This window comes from Somniosus microcephalus, chromosome 20 (assembly GCF_052327205.1).
Source record: "Somniosus microcephalus isolate GS21.2 chromosome 20, FLI_Smic_1.0, whole genome shotgun sequence".
Lineage (NCBI taxonomy): Eukaryota > Metazoa > Chordata > Chondrichthyes > Squaliformes > Somniosidae > Somniosus > Somniosus microcephalus.
The window spans coordinates 76,914,918-76,932,010 of NC_141006.1; the positions used below are offsets into that span (position 1 = coordinate 76,914,918).

The following is a 17,093-nucleotide window of genomic DNA, read 5'->3' on the forward strand; positions in this document are numbered from 1 at the left end:
CTTTAATCCCTGCTTTCAGGAGAGGAGGGGAGAAAAGCGGGGGAAGAATTATAATTGATTGAATAAGAAAATCAGTGGCATTTATTAATGGAGGAGATAAATAGATCCAGTACCTGACGAGCTGTTTCCAGTGATGTTCCTGCAAGATCCCTCCTCACTGGTATAAGTGATAATCTCCGATTCAGTCGGCTGCAGCTGACCCCTTTGACAGTTCTGCTTTTTCATGGATTTGTCACAGACTGAAGATACAGAGGAACATGTAAACACATTTTCTAGTTGGTCATCTTCATGCAGTCCAAACAAATGAATGACGCTTTAAAAGTAATAAGTGGCTGTGAAGCACTTTGGGACATAATGTGGATAGGAAAGGCACTATATAAATGGCATGTTGGTCTTTATTGCAAAGGGGTTGGAATACAAGAGTAAGGAAGTCTTGCTACAATTGTACAGGACTTTGGTGAGACCACACCTGGAGCACTGTGCACAGTTTTGGTCTCCTTATCTGAGGAAGGATATACTTGCCTTGGAGGCGGTGCAACGAAGGTTCACCAGATTGATCCCTGGGATGAGAGGGTTGTCCTATGAGGAGAGATTGAGTAGATTGGGCCGATACTCTCTGGAGTTTGGAAGAATGAGAGGTGATCTCATTGAAACATTTGCTGAGTCGTTGAGTATATTCAAGGCTGAGATTGATAGATTTTTGGACTCTAGGGGAATCAAGGGATCTGGAGATCAGAGGGGGAAAGTGGAGCTGAGGTAGAAGATCAGCCATGATCTTACTGAATGGCGGAGCAGGCTCGAGGGGCCGAATGGCCGACTCCTGCTCCTAATTCCTATGTTCTTAAGCCTTTATTTATTAATGGTTGAGGGCAGCGTTCAGCTCCGCTATTATGCTCTGCAGACAAATTCTATGCCAACAGCTACTTCTGAAGCTCGCTGTGAGGAATGGGCATTTGAGTGAAGCACTGGTGGGCTCCCAGTACTTGTGGAACCATAGCCACACAAGTAATTTCAGGAGCGGATAGGAGGGAAAAAAACACTGAGGTTTCCCCTAAACCACAAAGACAATCTCCAGGATATCAGTTTAGTATTAAAATTACAACATCCAACCCAAGATGGCCACACTTCACAGATAACATTCCAAGGGCTCCAACAAAGACAGAGGGCTTGAAATTTCTCAGCCCTTCCAATGCACCCCCGCCATAACTTGATCAGAAGTGTAGTGGAAGGGCCATAAAACATGCCAGGGCCTGGATACGCTAGGCACTGACCTAGGTTTGAGATCCTTGGAGCAGGGAAGGCTAAGAGGAGATTTGATAGAGGTGTTTAAAATCATTCCATGGTATTACATAGGACATACGGCACAGAAACAGGCCATTCGGCCCAACCAGTCCATGCCGGCGTTTATGCTCCACTCGACCCTCCTCCCGTCTTTCCTCATCTAACTCTATCAGCATCACCCTCTATTCCCTTCTCCCTCATATGCTTGTCCAGCCTCCCCTTAAATGCATCGATACTATTCGCTTCAACCACCCCCTGTGGTAGCGAGTTCCACATTCTCACCACTCTTTGGGTGAAGAAGTTTCTTCTGAATTCCCTATTGGGTTTCTTGGTGATTATCTTATATTGATGGCCTCTAGTTTTGCTCTTCCCCACAAGTGGAAACATTCTCTCTGTATCCACTCTATCAAAACCTTTCATCATTTTAAAGACCTCTATTAGCTCACCCCTCAGCCTTCTCTTTTCAAGAGAAAAGAGACCCAGCCTGTTCATCCTTTCCTTGCATTTCTGGTATCATCCTTGTAAATCTTCCCTGCACCCTCTCCAGTGCCTCTATATCCTTTTTATAATACTGTATGGCGACCAGAACTGTGCGCAGTCTCCAAGTGTGGTCTAACCAAGGTTCGACACAGGTTTAGCATAACTTCCCTACTTTTCAATTCTATGACCTAAAAATTCAGTTGCTTTGCGTCTCCCGTTAGCGCCCTAATTCAGCGGGAGGTTAGCAGCGGCGGTAACCGTTAGCGCCGCCGGCAATGACATCGCCGTGCGCAGCGCCTGGCTCGCGATCTTCGGTAGCGCCCCCGACTTACTGCCGGACGCTATGTCCGACGGGTCAGGGGGGCCTACCTGCGGGCGGGGCAGCGCTAATTAAAGGGAAGGTGCCGGGCGGCCATTTTAGTTGCTGGCCGCCTGCCAGCACCTGCCCCCGGCCTCCCCTGCAGCACCCCCCCCCCCGCGGAGTGCTGGCTGTGCTCCATGAGCCCAGCATTTCTCAAGTGCCGGGCTCTTTTGCCGGCACTCCGATCCCTGGTGGCCCAGCTGGGCCCCGGTAGGCCCCTCTCCTTTAAGGTAAGGCCTGCAGTACCACAGCACGTAGCACCGCAATATTCACTCGCAACGCCCCAAGAGGGAGGCGGGGCGCTTCCAATAGCACCCTGCTTCCTTCTTGGGGTGCTACCGGTGTAATTCAGCCACGGGGGCGCTAATTTTTTGGGGGCGCTAAACGTAGTGCCCCGACGAAGTTAGCGCCCCAAAGGGAGCGCGACTCAATTTTTCCCCCTATACCTCTAGGAATAAACCCTAGTGCTTGGTTTGCATTTTTATGGCCTTGTTAACCTGTGTCACAACTTTTAGTGATTTGTGTATTTGTACTCCGAGATCCCTTTGTTCCTCTACCCCACCCAGACTCGCACCCTCCAAGTGATAAGTGACCTCCCTATTCTTCCTACCAAATTTATCTGTGTTGGACTTCATTTGCCAATTATATGCCCATTCTGCAAGTTTATTAATGTCCTGCTGTAATTTATTGCTGTCCTCCTCAGTATTGACTATCCCCCCCAATTTGGTGCCATCCGCAAATTTAGAAATTGTGTTTTTGATTCCAAAGTCTAAATCGTTACTGTAAATTGTGAACAGCAGTGGTCCCAGCACTGATCCTTGTGGAACACTACTACCCACCTTCTGCCACTGTGAATAGCTACCCTTTACTCCCACTCTCTGCTTTCTGTCCTGAAGCCAGCTAGCTATCCATTCTGCTACTTGTCCCCTGACTCCGCGTTCTCTGACCTTGTTTATCAGTCTATTATGGGGTACCTTATCGAAGGCCTTTTGAAAATCTAGATAAATTACATCTACTGCATTACCCTTGTCTACTCTCTTTGTTACCTCTCCAAAAAATTCAATGAGGTTGATCAAGCAAGACTTCCCCTTTTGAAATCCATGCTGACTATTTATTATTATATTTTTGGTTTCTAGATGTTCTTCTATTTTCTCCTTTAGTAGGGATTCCATTATTTTTCCTGCCACCGATGTTAAGCTGACTGGTCTATAATTCCCTGGACATGTTCTATCCCTCTTCTTAAATATTGGTATTACGTTAGCTATCCACCAGTCCTCTGGCACTATACCTTTTTCTAACGAATTAGTAAATATGTGTAGTAATGCCTCTGCTATCTCTTCCCTAGATTTTAAAAAAATGCATGGATACAATCCATCTGGACCAGGGATTTTATCCTCTTTTAGTTTGATTAGTTTATTTAATATATCCCCTCTTTTTATTTTAAATGCACTAATCTCATTACTAATCTCATGATCCAATGTCATGTCCACCTGTTCTATCTCCCTGGTAAATACTGAAGCAAAATAATTATTTAATATTTCTGCCATCTCTCTATCATTACCTGTAGTATTATCCTGTCTATCCCTTAATGGCCCTATTCCCACCCCAACCTTCCTTTTTTTGTTGATGTGCCTGTAAAATATTTTACTATTTTGTTTCATGTTCCTTGATAATTTAATTTCATAGTTCCTCTTTGCCTTCCTAATTGTTTTTTTGACATCTCTCCTAATCTCTTCGTATTCTCCCTGCTGACTATGTATTTAATGTATGCCTCTTTCCTTACCCTCAGTTGTTCCCTTATGGCTTTATTCATCCATGGAGTCTCATTAGTATTTAGTTTGTTCTTTTCTTTCAGCGGAATATATTTTTCCTGCACCCTGTTGATCACCGTTTTAAATGTTTCCCATTGCTGTTCTACATCGTTGTTTGCCAATATTGTTACCCATTTTATTTTCCCAAGTTCTATTCTCAGCCCCTCAAAATCAGCTTTTTTCAATCTATTACCCTGGTTTTCGTCATACTTATGTCCTTCTCAATTATCATCTTAAACTGTATTATATTATGGTCACTATTGCCTAGATGTTCCCCTACTTTTACTTCTCTGCTGCTGGTTCATTCTGCTCTGGTTCATTCCCCATTACTAGATCCAATAGCGAATCCTCCCTTGTGGGCTTTTTACATATTTGGTTTGAAAGGAGTCCTGTACACATTGTAGGAACTCCATTCCCTTATCCCCTTTACCTACCTCTTCTGTCCAATTAATATCGGGGTAGTTGAAATCCCCCATGATTATTATTCTATGGGGGAAAAATTGAGTCGCGTCCCCTTTGGGGCGCTAACTTCGCCGGGGTGCTACTCCCGAAAAAATTAGCACCCCCGTGGCCGAAATTCGTCGATAGCGCCCCAAAAGGGAAGCGGGGTGCTACTGGAAGCGCCCCGGCTCCCTCTTGGGGTGCTGTGAGTAAATATCACGGCGCTACGAGCTGCAGCACCACATCGAGCCATGGTACTGCAGGCCTTCCTCCCCTTCTTAAAGGGGAGGGGCCCGGGGCCCAGCTGGGCCACCAGGGATCGGAGTGCCGGCAAAAGAGGCCGGCACGCAAGAGAAATGCTGGGCTCACGAAGCGCAGCCGGCACTCCGCGGTGGGGGGCGGGGGAGCTTCAAAAGGAGGCCAGGGACAGCAACGGGGGCAGGTGCTGGTGGGCGGCCAGCAACGAAAATTGCCACCCGGCACCTTCCCATTAATTAGCGCTGCTCCGGCCTCAGGCAGGCCCCCCTGACCCCACTGGACATAGTGTCCGGTGGTTATTCAGGGGGCGTTACTGAAGATCGTGGCTGGGGCGCGAGCGGGGCACTGCACATGGCGATGACGTCTTTGCCAGCGCCGCAGCACCGCTGGGCGCTACCGGTTACCGCTAACCTCCGGCTGAATTTCGCGGGAGGAGTTGGCGGCGCCACGCCTGGGCGCTAGTTGCTTTGCACCCCGTTGTAACGGGAGGCGCAAAGCAACCGAATTTTTACGCCTATATTTTTTACTAATTCCCTAATTTGTTTGCATATTTCTTCCTCCACCTCCCTTACACTATTAGGTGGTCTGTAGACTACCCCTATTAGTGTGAATGATCCTTTATTATGTTTTATCTCTATCCATAAGGATTCTATTTTTGTCTTGCTGATAGCTGCGTCACTTTTTCTACTGCCATTATGTTATCCCTAATAAGTACAGCTACTCCACCTCCCCTTTTTCCCTCTCTATCTTTTCTAAATGTGTCATACCCTGCAATGTTTAATTCCCAGTCCTGATTTTTCTGTAGCCATGTCTTCCCTATGATTCCGACTTGGCCTTTTAGGGGGGCAGGGCTGCTGCCCAGGCCCACCCTTTACAAGGTCAGGCACGAAGGGGGTGGGCATTCACTACGATGAGTGTCCCTATGACCTTGGACTCACAGGAGGTAGCGGCATCTTTGGAAGCTAATATGCCCAGTGAGGAAAGGCATTATCGGTGTAGTATCAGGCCAGGAAAGTGGGTTATAATAGAGTAGAATCATGGAATAGTGCAGCACAGAAGGAGGCCACTCGGCCCATCGAGTCTGCGCCGGCTCTTTCGAAGAGCAATCCAGTTAGCCCCACTCCCCCGCTCTTTCCCCACATCCCTGCATTTTTTCTCTGTCAAGTATTTATCCAATTCCCTTTTGAAGGCTACTATTGAATCTGTATCCGCCACCCTATCAGGCAGCGCATTCCAAATCCTAACCACTCGCTGCGTGAAAAAGCTTTTCCTCACTAATTATTAATAAATTAGGGAGAGTTTTGTGCTGTAGTCCCATGCCCACTAGGGACTGGATCGAAGCTACCAAAACCAGTGGACATGGAACCCTTATGGCTAGCAGAGAGAGAAGACATTTAGCCCATCAGTCTAGCTGGATCTGAGCTCAGGCCCCAGAGGTGAAAGGGCAGTGTCAAACCCACTGCAACATCCATTTCCCTCCTCCTTCGCTTTACGTGAGTTTCCCGCCAATCCATGAACACCCTGCTCACTGGGTCCTACTTACAGAACTCTTTCTGATGCACTAACGCCACTTCCTAGCGCAATACTGAGCCATACAGACCCGCAGGTGAATTGTTGGTCTGTCTTCAGTCAGCTAATCTGAGTTGGGGTGCTGCAGTGAGCCTCAGTGCATCTGGGGGGTGAATCAGGCAAGTTTTATATATCCGACACCTGCTGTTCCTGTATATTTATGGACATTTGTGTGCGGATAGAATCAAGCTAAGCTGTGATGCTGTCCATAGTCAAAGAGCTAGCTAGCCAGCCTACCAATGCCCACTAGGCTCACACATACCCACTTAGGTGACTGGAGGGTTGTCCGTGCCTGTGGAACCATAGCCCAGCAAGATTGCCAGGACTGGAGAATTTTAGCTATGAGGAAAGATTGGATAGGCTGGGGTTGTTTTCTTTGGAACAGAGGAGGCTGAGGGGAGACTTAATTGAGGTGTATAAAATTACAGGAAACTTTCTGGTATCCGGCACCGACGGGACCGAGCTGGTGCCGTTAGATCAAAACTGCCGTAGAAACCAGCGCTAATGTTAAAACATACGGAACTCAGAGCTCCGTGTGAAGCAACAAACCCTGTTGCTTAGCAACAGCTTCAAAACAGTCGACGCAGCTTGCAAGCGTCTAGCTGAAGCTGTTGCTTAGCTACAGAGACGCTTGCAGAGCCAGGACTGGAGAAAAGAAGCAACGAAAAGAAAAAAAAATGATCTGAACCGACTCCTGAATTTTGCCGGTAGATAGAGCTTTCCGGACATTTAACCTCCGGATCAACGAAAGTTTCCTGTATGAGGTGCCTAGATAGAGTGGATAGGAAGGACCTATTTCCCTTAGCACCGAGTTCAATAACCAGGGAGCATAGTGGGCATAGGGTAGGAGGATTAGAGGGGAGTTGAGGAGAACTTTGTTCACCCAGAGGGTGGTGGGGGTCTGGAATCCACTGCCTGAAAGGGTGGTCGAGGCAGAAACCCTCATCACATTTAAAAAGTACTTGGATATGTACTTGAAGTGCCGGAACCTACAGGGCTACGGACCAAGAGCTGGAAAGTGGGATTAGGCCAGCACAGGCATGATGGGCCGAATGGCCTCCTCCTGTGACGTAAACGTCCATGATTCTATGAAGATTCAATGATTCAGGTCAGCTGGCAAAGTTTGGGGGTGGGGGGATTGCAGATTACTTACAAAATTAAATATTATGTGACAACCTGACTCTTTCTGAAAATCAAGAACAAAATAATTTACCTTTTAGTAAAGAACAGTCCATTCTTGGTCCAGACTTCCTACATACAATAAAATGCCAATTATACAAAGCTATACGGACACAAAATACCATATATTTTAGGCAAGTAACTATTAGGAGTAGTGGAACAGATTCCAGAGATAAAACAACATAAAATTCAGCTCCATAAAATTCCTCAAAATTGTCAGTTTATACATTAAAAAAAAATACTGGCCATAGTCCATTGCAATACATTTTAAGATCATGTTAGTTTTCAGTTTTTCTCATGCGTAACAGTATTACATTGCTCCATGTCATTCATGACTATATATAAATTCTACTGCAATAAAAACAAATTTGCATAATGCGTCCTAATTACACACAATGCAAAGCATTAGAAAAGGATTATTCCACATTACCTTTCATGTCTTGAAAGCAACATTTTTTAACCTCAATTCAAAGGACTCGCAACTAAGCTGCAGGTAACAGTGAACATTAACTCCTTACATTCGGCTTCTGTATGTATTTTAAAAAAATCAAATAGTGCCAAAGCCAGTGGAGTTTTTTCAAGGATTCAGCGTCATTTCCTGGTCCGAAACCACGGCACCTTTTACTAGCTACTGTCTAAGCCTGATGTTCTTCAACCCGCCAGCTTTGAATGTTTAAAGAAACTCATATCACTATATTAGGAAACAAAGTTTTGTATTCCTGTGACACATTCTCAGTCAACTGAAATTCATTTCACTTAATTCTAAAGGATTAGAAGCAACTGGGAAAACACTTCAGAATAAGTTTGAACTTTACACTAGGTTTGGGCCGATACTCTCAGGAGTTTAGAAGAATGAGAGGTGATCTCATTGAAACATATACGATTCTGAGGGGGATTGACAGGGTAGATGCTGAGAGGTTGTTTCCCCCTGGCTGGAGAGTCTCGAACTAGGGGGCATAGTCTCAGGATAAGGGGTCGGTCATTTAAGACTGAGATGAGGAGGAATTTCTTCACTCAGAGGGTTGTGAATCTTTGGAATTCTCTACCCCAGAGGGCTGAATCGTTGGGCTGGATTTTGCCAGCACTCAGAGGGCGGGTTTGGAGGCGGGTCAAAGGGTAAAATCGTTTTGACGGCGGGTTGCGATCCCGCCGTCAACCCGCCTCCAAACAATTTTCCCAAGTGTCGGCTTCCCAATTTGCGCATGGACCCGACACCTAGTGGTGGGAAGAGGATTAACGCCAATTACCTGCCTATTAACAGGTAGTTGACAGGCTATTTTTAAATTTTGCCGCTTCTGCCTCGGGTTTCCCGACGTCCGGTCACCACGCCAGGTAAGTGTGGCGTGTTGTGAGTCTGCTGTAATGTTTCTGCATTGATGACAGCTGCAGAAGTGGTGTGAAGGATCCAACGGTACATTGGTGAGTCTCAGAGGTAAGAAAATGTTGGGAAATTCATTTTTAATGCATTTACACATTTCTTTAGGTAACAAGTTTTGAAATCCATGTCCAGTGCCACCTCATTGGGAGAACCCCTCTCACCAGTGACAGATCGCTTCTATCACCTCACCTGCAGCTGCCATCTATTCCAGCCTATGGAGGGCGTCATTGGAGAGCCTGGGAGCAAGAGGTTACCTTTGTGCAGTGATTGTCAGTGTTTTCAGCACCTCAATGCTGTCAAACACCGAGAAATCAGCTGTCAAAAAAAACGTGTGCGTGGTCCCTTTAAGAAAACCGGCAGATGACACGTCATCAATGACGTCATCCGACACTGGCTTCCTCTTAATTGGCCGGCAAGCCCGCAGTGCAGGCTTAACAAGGTCAATCTACATAAAATCACGTCTGTGGGCCGGATGCAGTTGGGGGCGGGACTGGAAGCCGGAAACCACCTGACCCGCGCCCAACCCGCCTCCATTGAAAAAATCGCGGCCGTTGAGTATATTCAAGGCTGAGATCGATAGATTTTTGGACTCTAGGGCAATCTATGGATATGGAGATCGGGCGGGAAGGTGGAGTTGAGGTCAATGATCAGCCATGATCTTATTGAATGGTGGAGCAGGCTCGGGGGGTCGTGTGGCTGACTCCTGCTCCTAATTCTTATGTTCTTATGTTCTTATATTCTTAATATGTTAGAATGACTCACCTTTTCCTGCAGTAGAAGCACAACAACAGGGTAACTGTGGAAATGATTACTACGAAACCAACCACAATAAGTATCACCATTAAATTAAAACCTGCAAAAAATGAGAGAATAATATGATTTACAGCATACATTTGATTACAATTAAGATATGTGGCTGACAGAATGAACCTGGTCTAGATGGACATCCCTTACAAATATCTTCACGAATGCAAGCTTCCATCTTTGCTTTCCCACCCATGGTGGCTGCAAGTTTGACTCGTATCCACGACCTCCATTCAGATGTATTCGCTGATACATGTACAGAGTTTTGTCCCGTCTTCATCTGGTCGCTAAGTGAGTATCTCACTAGGTGGAAAAAAATGTCACTCTCCACTTCACCCTCACGACCGCACGCCTCCCGCTGGCTGTTCCATAACACAATGGTGCTAGAAGCTGTTCACTGGGTTTCCTAGTTGGAACATAGGAGGCGGCCATTCAGCCCCTCGAGCCTGTACCGCCATTCAATGAGATCAGGGCTGATCTGTGACCTAACTCCATATACTGTACCCGCCTTTGCCCCATAGCCCTTAATACCAATGGTTAACAAAAATCTATCAATCTCTGATTTAAAATTAACAACTGTGTGGATGACAGGGTTGAATATCTATGAAGCGAGGGCTTGGCAAAGGGGATATCAAAATTAAAAAATGTTACTCAATATAGGCAATGAAGTGTTGTTTAATCAGGTAAATTTAGTTTTCATAAGAACATAAGAAACAGGAGCAGGAGTCGGCCAATCGGCCCCTCGAGCCTGCTCCGCCATTCAATAAGATCGTGGCTGATCCAATCTTGGCCTCAACTCCACTTTCCCGCTCTCTCCCCATACCCCTCGACTCCCCTGTAGTTCAAATGTCTGTCAATCTCCGCCTTGAATATATTCAATGACTCCGCCTCCACAGCTCTCTGGGGTAGAGAATTCCAAAGATTCACGACCCTCTGAGAGGAGAAATTCCTCCTCATCTCCGTCTTAAATGGGCGACCCCTTATTCTGAAACAATGCCCCGAGTTCTAGATTCCCCCACTAGGGGAAACATCCTCTCAGCATCTACCCTGTCAAACCCCCTCAGAATCTTCATATAACTTACAATACCAGGGTTGTTATCGTTACTAAAGTTTGTATTAACACATTTGAGAGTAATTTTCCCCCTCGTCTTAAAAAGGTGTTGGCTCCTTTTGTGGTGTGGTGGCACAGGCTGTGTCAGCCCTCTGATAGGACGATTCTTCACATGGCACCCTGAGAATTGGGCAGCTCCTTCGACTGCAGGGCAATATTACTGATCCGATGTCCACACATGTACAATTATCAGCAGGAATGATTGGCCACAATCTGGAGCAGGAGCCCTTGTTAAATTTTCTCCTCTCCCAAAGCAAGGGCCACGGAGGCCGACTGTCGTACCCCACCGCCAGCCCCAGCAGCGACCAGTTCATTTACACAGAGCGGGGGATGAAGCTGAGCTCGTCCCGGTTTGAAAGGCTCAGTACTACAGCGTATACCCACTGAGCCTCTGCGGACAAAAGGTTTATTGACTTTTAAACATTCTTATTTCGCGTTTCTCATTTTTCATTCAATCTCGCTGCGGCTGCGAATTGAACCAGGTATTTTTCCTTCTTTGAAAGCGAGAACTAGCAGTAACCACAACTGAACCAATCAAGAAAGAGGGTCCAGCGAGAATGAGGAACTTAAAAGAAATTAGTATTAGTAATGAAATTTTACTGGAGAAATTAATGGGACTAAAATCTCCTGGACCTGATGGCCTACATCCTAGGGTTTTAAAAGCGGTAGCTAGAGATAGTGGATGCATTGGTTTTGATCTTCCGGAATTCCCAACTTCCAGAATGGTCCCAATGGATTGAAAGGTAGCAAATGTAACTCCGCTGTTCAAGAAAGGAGGGAGAGAGAAAACAGGGAACTATAGGCCAGTTAACCTGACATCAGTTGTCGGGAAAATGCTAGATTCTATCATTAGGTCAATTATTAAGCTAAATTGTGGTTAAGTACACAACTCATTGCTACCAGTTCATCCAAAATCACTCTTAAAATAGGAAGTTGAATAGGAACACACAAAAAGGCTGAGAGAAGGCCCCGCAATGCTCACCCGATCCACCAGATGGTGCAATCTCCTGCCCTGCCCTCCCCAGCTGCTCGGAATGCTAACTCCCGGGAGAGGCAAAAAACAGAGAGGAAAACCTGGGGCTAATTTCAGGAATAACTCTGGAAAATTCTCCTCCCGCATAGTCAACCAATCCCCATACTCCTGATCTGTTCCAAAGTCTTCCTCAATCAGACAACAGCCTTGTCCCTTCTTAAAGGACACTAGTACACCCATACTTACCATATCCGTGGGTAAACTGTTCAAGAGGATAACAAAACTCTGAAAAAAGAAACCTGACATTTTGCCAGTGTATTTTATAGGCTTGCTTTTTCTTCTTGCGTTTTGTTTTGAATATCTCATCCAAATCTACTACATCCAATCCTTTCAGAATTTAAAAAATCTCAATCTTACCCCGTTGAGCCTACATTTCTCCAAAATTAATGACCCGAGCTTTTTAAGCCTCTCCTCTTAAATCAGAGATTGAAGTGCAGATATCGTTGTTGCTGCCTTCCTCTGCTCTCTCGCTAGAGCCTCAATACTTAACCATCACCAGATGTGGGGACCAAAGTGGAACACAATTAAGTGCAAAGATAACTAAAGTCTTACATAACTGAAGTATAATGCTTTAACTTTATTGACCTAGCAATATTTCCTCGAACGTTTATTGTTTCCCTGCAGCTCCCACACGTTGTTAGCCACCCATCAATGCTGTCCCACCCTGCTCTGTTGCTTTTAATGGGCACCCACGCATGGAACAGGGGTATCTTTAGGTTCCTGGCCCCCCGTGTATAACACAGTACTGCTGTACACTGAATGACATCTGCCATTTCTCAACCCATTCACAATTTATCTAAAGCAACTTGCAACCTACTAATCTTCTCCTTAATGCCAACCCGTGCACACATTTGTCTTTTCCCGGTAAGTTTCACAATTTTTGCCTTTGTCAAAATCATTACAAAAATAATGACCCCGCGTAGACTCATCAAAAACAGATCTGAACCCTTCAAAGTGATCGTTCTCTGGAGCGCCTCCGCACCAACGTACTGAGAAATCCATAGGGGTCAAGTTTCGATATGGAGTGCTCACTGTCTGCCAATAGGGACACACTCAATTTACCGAAATCCAGAGAGATTAGGTGCAGGTTGGCTGAATCAAAGTTTAGGACTCCGAGTACGTGATGGAGCAGTGCTGGAGTTTAATCAACTGAAGCTATCCAGCATACCTGGGCAAACATTGGTACACTTCCTGCTACATGCCCAGGGAGAGCAATCCTCCCACAAGGGCATTAACTCCCACCGTTTTCTGGAGCTGTGTGAAAAGTATACCAGTGACAGGTATTTAATCAGCTGGGGAATACTGTCGAGCTGTTCAACAGAGGTATCAGATTACCTAAATAACAACAGAAAATGCTGGAAAAACTCAGCAGGTCAGGCAACATCCGTGGAGAGAAATTTGAGTTGACGTTTCGGGTCGAAACCCTTCTTCAAAACTGGAAAGAAAAGAAAATAGATCGAAGGCAAGGCTGCGATCGAACAAAAGAGACAATAAAAGGTCAGACACGAGAAGGGAGACTGAAAGTAATGAAGAAGAACAAGGTTAAAGAGCCAAACGGAGATCCCGTCGAAGAGAAGAGCAGAACTTCTTCAAGGTAGGCATTCCTAGAAGAGGTGTGGCAGTGAACCAAGCACTAGTACGATAGCAAAATACTGCAGATGCTGGAAATCCAAAATAGCATGCCTGCTACAGAGAGCTGAATCGGTTCTGAACTTCCATTGAGGTTGTGTCATCTTGAAGCCACCTTGACCCCCCCAAAGAGAACCTGCTAACCTCTTTACTAGTTGGCCATTAGATAGCCGATAACAGTGAGTCCGCGGCATGGGAGGTGACGTAAGAAAACTACTAGGCACTTGATCTAAGCGTTAAACAAAGCTTTAATCAACTGTTTTACAACATGGAGGTCTAGTTGTGTCCTTCACTAGTTCCTGTTAAGAATGTCCTGAGCAAGCTGGGCCCGTGCCCGAGTATTTATACTCTCCCTGGACAGTGCCACCCGCAGGCCGCTCAATATTATTTCAGAAGTCTTTCTTTCATGAATGACCGATTCATGTCAGGAGGTGTAAGCTATCTTTGTGGGGACCGGAGGGAACAGAAGTTTAAAAATAAAAGTAAAAAACTTCCCCGCAAGGGAAGTAAGAAAAACAAAGTGCCTTTTTGGGCCTCTTCTGGCTCCGATCTGCTACGTCGGCCTGGCGAGAAACTCACTGCGGCTTCCCGCTCAGGCTGCAGAGTTCAATTTGCAGTCGGGCCCCGCCGGCTTTGTGTGAGTGTCCTTGCTGCCGACTGAGTGGAGCAGGTTAAAATCAGGAACCATCAACCCCCGCCGTCCCCGGGGTGGGAAAGTAACCTGAGTGATTTTAACTGGTCAGCCACCCAGTGTCTGGGTTCTTGAATTTGCTTTGCCCCGTTTAGTTAAATGACAATAATCTTAATGAGATCTGGGAAATGCCAATATTTAAATGGAAGAATTAAACATGACGGGGGAAAAATTCAGTATCGCCCCGTTTGGGGCGCCATTATCGGCCGTGCGCAAAGTTTAGCGCTTGGTGTTAATTATCGCCTCCACCTGGAGGTGATTGGAGCGCTAAATCAGGCGCTTCGCACCAGTCTTAAGGCGCAAAGGCCGAGGAGCGAGGCACTACCTCAGAGCGCTGGCGAAGCAAGGAAGGGCAAATCAAAATGAACCTGCAAAGTGCTGCTCAGTACCCAAAACTCCTTCACACAGCGTTGAATCTCTCCAGAAGTCTCTCTCTCTCTCTCTCAGAATGCGTGGTGCAAAAATGTCACCAACAAAAAAAGGCATGAAGCAGTCACCTTTAAATAGCGCTCCCCTAGTCCCTTTCTGACTGCAAAACGCTCCCCTCAACCTCTCGTTGCTAATGGCAGGCAGTAAGGCAGGGGGCGCCACTCAATATCCAGTCCGGGGCATTACGCACTCGACCGACGTCATGATCTGCCGGCGCAGGAGATCGTGGCGGTAGTGTTTAGCGCCGCCGCAAAATGTCTAGTTAATTTCGCGAGCGGCGCAAACATCGCCGCGCCCGAGCGCTAGTTGCTTTGTGCCCCATTAGCGCCCTCTTAAGGTGCTAACAGGAGGCGCAAACAACTGAATTTCCCCCCCCGACGTATTGTGTAAAGTAACATATTAAATGTCAGGGACTACAGACACATAATTAAACACCGGGTACATCTATTGGGTGATTATGAGTTAATTATATCTAGGTATAAATGAAACCCCTTATAAGATATTTAGTTACAATACTCTACTGGCCTGTATTGATCAGTACAGCTCCACACTGTGCTCCATTAAAGTCAAAAATAAAAGCTACTAATAAACTTGAAAATATTTTATGCGCATTATCAAAAAGTGTAACATTTTCTTAATTACAGGATACGAAATAGAAAATGACACTCATGTTCTTATGATATGGAAACGGTCACAATTGACACCAGCTCCGATGGTGGGTTACACTAGAGGTTGTCTCCTCTTTACAGACGTCGACATGTTAAATTGTGCATTTCCAGCATTTTCTGTTTTAGTTTCAGGTTTCAAACATATGTAGTCTTTTTTGTTTTCCTCTTACACATTACCTGGTGAGTGTTTCTCGACAATTACAAGGTCTTCCAGAGTGCTGCTTTCTGTGGGAATACTCGTCGGCTTGGGCATAGGTTTTGCACTACGAGGAACTCCTGGAGAAAACATAAGAACATAAGAAATAGGAGGAGGAGTCGGCCATTCGGCCCCTCGAGCCTGCTCCGCCATTCAATGAGATCATGGCTGATCTTCTACCTCATCTCCACTTTCCTGCACTATCCCCATTTCCCATGATTCCCTTAATATTCAAAAATCTATCAATCCCTGTCTTGAATATACTCAACGACTGAGCCTCCACAGCCCTCTGGGGTAGAGAATTCCAAAGATTCACCGCCCTCTGAGTGAAGAAATTTCTCCTCATCTCAGTCCTAAATGGCCGACCTCTTATTCTGAGACTGTGACCCCTGGTTCTAGACTCTCCAGCCAGGGGAACCATCCTCCCTGCATCTACCCTGTCAAGCCCTGTAAGAATCTTGTATGTTTCAATGAGATCACCTCTCATTCTTCTAAACTCTAGAGAATATAGGCCTAGTCTACTCAATCTGTCCTCATAGGACAATCCCCCCATCCCAGGAACCAGTCTGGTGAACCCTCGTTGCACTCCCTCTGTGGTAAGTATATCCTTCCTTAGATAAGGAGACCAAAACTGTACACAATACTCCAGGTGTGGTCTCACCAGGGCCCTGTATAATTGCAGTAAGATGTCTTTACTCTTATACACAAATCCTCTTGTAATAAAGGCCAACATACCATTTGTTTTCTTAATTGCTTGCTGTACCTGCATGTTAACTTTCAGTGATTCGTGTACAAGGACACCCAGGTCCCTCTGAACACCAGCATTTCCCAATCTCTCACCATTTAAAAAACGAGAGCGAGCATCCAAACGTAATCCACAGAGAGGCAGCTTAAAGCAGCTTCATTCTCAAGAAAACCTGATGTTTCATTAGAAGGCAATTTCAAGATCTTCCTTCAGTAGTTCCAGCAACAAAGAGAGGATTCACTATACGTCCCTTTCAGTATTCACCATCTCCTCCTAAACAGCAACAACATCTCGTACAAAAGCAAAATACTGCGGATGCTGGAAATCTAAAATAAAAACAGAAAATGCTGGAAATACTCAGCAGGTCAGGTCTGTTTCTCTCGCTACAGATGCTGCCTGACCTACCGAGTATTTCCAGCATTTTCTGTTTTTATAACAACATCTTGCATTTATATAGCACCTTTAACGTAGTTAAACATTCCAAGGTGCTTCACAGGAGTGATTATCAAACAAAATTTGACACCGAGGGGCATAAGGAGATATTAGGGCAGATGACCAAAAGCTTGGTCAGAGGTAGATTTTAAGGAGCGACTTAAAGGAGGAGAGAGAGGTAGAGAGGTTTAGGGAGGGAATTCCAGAGCTTAGGGCCCCGGCAGCTGAAGGCTCGGCCGCCAATAATTAGGCAAAAGTCAGCTTTCATGCAATGAATTACTTTCTCCAAAGTGCCTGATATTTTCTAAATTTCTTTTGCGAGGGAAATTAATGATGTGCTCCTTTTCTTCCTACTGTTAACCTCCTCCCCTCACCTTCTCCTGGTAACACGCATCATTCCCGGCCCAGTAATTAGCCACGTGTCTTTTCCCCAAGCCTCTGTCAATACAGCTCTTAAACCAGGCACCAGGAGGCAGTCCACATTGGCAGTGATTGTCACCCCCGGAGTATTCCTCCATTCCACTGGGGCAGCACCTCTTTGATTTATGTACACTCGGCCTGTTTGATCTATGATCTTCTTTCACAGGTTAATAGTCG

The 17,093-nt window shown here is 45.8% G+C and overlaps 1 protein-coding gene across 1 annotated transcript in view; it reads right to left on the bottom strand.

Annotated features, from left to right (window-relative positions):
• The window catches only part of LOC147103449 (discoidin, CUB and LCCL domain-containing protein 1), a 182,166-nt gene that overhangs the window by 16,524 nt on the left and 148,549 nt on the right, over nt 1-17,093 (bottom strand). Inside the window, exons 11-14 of the mRNA XM_085963041.1 lie at nt 15,301-15,399; nt 9,521-9,611; nt 7,415-7,452; nt 114-239 (exon numbers count right to left, since the gene is read on the bottom strand). Coding sequence (XP_085819167.1) covers nt 114-239; nt 7,415-7,452; nt 9,521-9,611; nt 15,301-15,399 — 354 coding nt within the window. The remainder of the gene's footprint in view (nt 1-113; nt 240-7,414; nt 7,453-9,520; nt 9,612-15,300; nt 15,400-17,093) is intronic.